This window comes from Suricata suricatta, chromosome 2 (genome assembly GCF_006229205.1).
Source record: "Suricata suricatta isolate VVHF042 chromosome 2, meerkat_22Aug2017_6uvM2_HiC, whole genome shotgun sequence".
NCBI classification, from domain to species: domain Eukaryota; kingdom Metazoa; phylum Chordata; class Mammalia; order Carnivora; family Herpestidae; genus Suricata; species Suricata suricatta.
The window spans coordinates 2,523,390-2,525,241 of NC_043701.1; the positions used below are offsets into that span (position 1 = coordinate 2,523,390).

General features: G+C 62.9%; 1 protein-coding gene across 1 annotated transcript in view; it reads right to left on the reverse strand.

Moving 5' to 3' along the window:
• EN2 (engrailed homeobox 2) overlaps positions 1-1,852 on the reverse strand; it is a 6,375-nt gene that overhangs the window by 2,303 nt on the left and 2,220 nt on the right. Inside the window, exon 2 of the mRNA XM_029954289.1 lies at positions 1,573-1,852. Within this exon, the coding sequence (XP_029810149.1) occupies positions 1,573-1,852 (280 nt within the window). The remainder of the gene's footprint in view (positions 1-1,572) is intronic.

Consider the following 1,852-nt stretch of genomic DNA (forward strand, 5'->3'; position numbering starts at 1 on the left):
GGAGGCCCCGCACCGGCCCGGGCCGACCGCGGCCTCCCGCTCCGGGAGCCGGCGGGTCCCCGTCTCCAGCGTCCCGGGGAAGCACGCTCTCCGCCCTCCAAACTCCTCCGGTGCCGGGGCTCTTGCACACCTGAACCAGCCCGTGAAAACAGAGATACCACTGGGTGGGAAGGAAATCTCCCTAAAATCAGAATGTTTCGTTCTCTCTCTATGATTTTCTTTCAAACCGTAAACACTTAAGAGTCGCCGAGACAGAACCAAAGCTCGGCCGAGAAAACGCTCTGCTTCTTTCTAAAAGGCCAAGAAACACAAATGTTACCTTACAGGGTTTTTTGGTTTCGTTTTGTTTCGTTTTAGTGCAAAAAGGCCAGCGACTGGGGCCCGGCAGGGCTGGGGGGCTCCCGCGAGCCAGCGGGGCCTGGGGCGGCCAGGACTCGGTCGCTGCACAAAGCCGGGCCGAGACTCCTCGTTGGCCGCTTTGTGAGCCTATATGTTAATTAAATATTAACAAAGGAGGGAGGCGAGAACAATGGAGCAAATTTCAGATCTAGCTGGAGAATTTTGGATTTCACCAGAAATATACACACACACTTCTGGGGAAGGCGGCCGAGGGGTGACTCGGTTGTGCCTTGATGTGGGCAAACAATCCCCGCAAAACAGTTGAGGGGTAGGGGGGCAGTGGGGTCCTGTCTGGGCTACCAGCTCAGGGACAAATGGGAGTCCGTCCTAATGGCGGTTTGCAAGCCGAAGACCGCGTTTCATGCAACTGACGATTTCCACCAGGACGTAGATGTAGCTTTAAAAATCCAGATCTATGAAAAATACACCCAGCGCCTCTGCACACACTCCCCCCCCACCGCCCCCCGCCGAAATCTGCCGCTTTCCTCCCGCCCGGGAGTTGCGCCGGGAAGCCTCTGGGAGAAGGTCCTTTATTGGGGGACTGCAGGCCTCCCTCCTCCAAGCTGTGATCCTGATGTGGGTGCTGAGCTCCCTCACTGGGTGCTGGGCGAAGGGCGCCTGTTCCCATCCCCTTCCCTGTCTCTGTGCCCCGCTCCTCCCTCCTCAGCCCAGGCCCAAGAGTTGAAAGAAGAGCCCGGAGCTTTGCTCTTTTCTTCCCTCGCTCCGTCGGGGATAACCGGGTCATGGGGGGGTCTAGGGCTGGGCAGGGCTGGGCATGGGTCCCGGGACTGGACAGAGTTGGAAGGACGGAGAAGGGGTTAAGAGTGCAAGCTTCTAGGCCACCTTTCGGGCCACCCCCGGGCTCGGCAATAGACTCCAGCTGGGAAAGGATTCCGAGGACTGGCCCCCAAAAGCGAGCGAGCGAGCAAGAGAGAGGGAGAAGATCCTGTCTCCACCGCTTTTCTAAGAAACCTGTACCCGCCTGAGAGTCGATCGAGCCCCCTCTCCTCCCGGCCGCTGCCCGGGCCAGCGTCAGCCGCGCACAATGCCCCCGTTTGTGTGTCTTTGTGCGTGGGGGGGGGGGGACTGGTGTCCCGGTATCTTCTCTCCCCGGGGAAGTTCCCACGCCAGCGCCGCCCCGCAACCCCGCGGGCCTCCCCGCGGCGGGCTCACCTGAAGACGGCCGGTCGGAGTAGCGCGTGCAGTAGACCCAGGCCGGCCAGAGCATGGGCTGCGCGCCCAGGTTGGCGCCGGCCTGCGAGCTGTCCGAGTCCGAGCTCACCGACAGGTCGCCGCCGCCCAAGCCGCGGGCCTTGAGCGCCCCGTCCAGGGGGGGCCCGGGGTCGCCGCCTTTCTTGGCGCCGCCGTGCAGCGAGAGCGCCTTGGAGCCGCCTTCCCCGTCGCCCGGAGAGTCACCGCCGCCGCCGGGCAGCGACCCGCCCGGCGGCGGCGG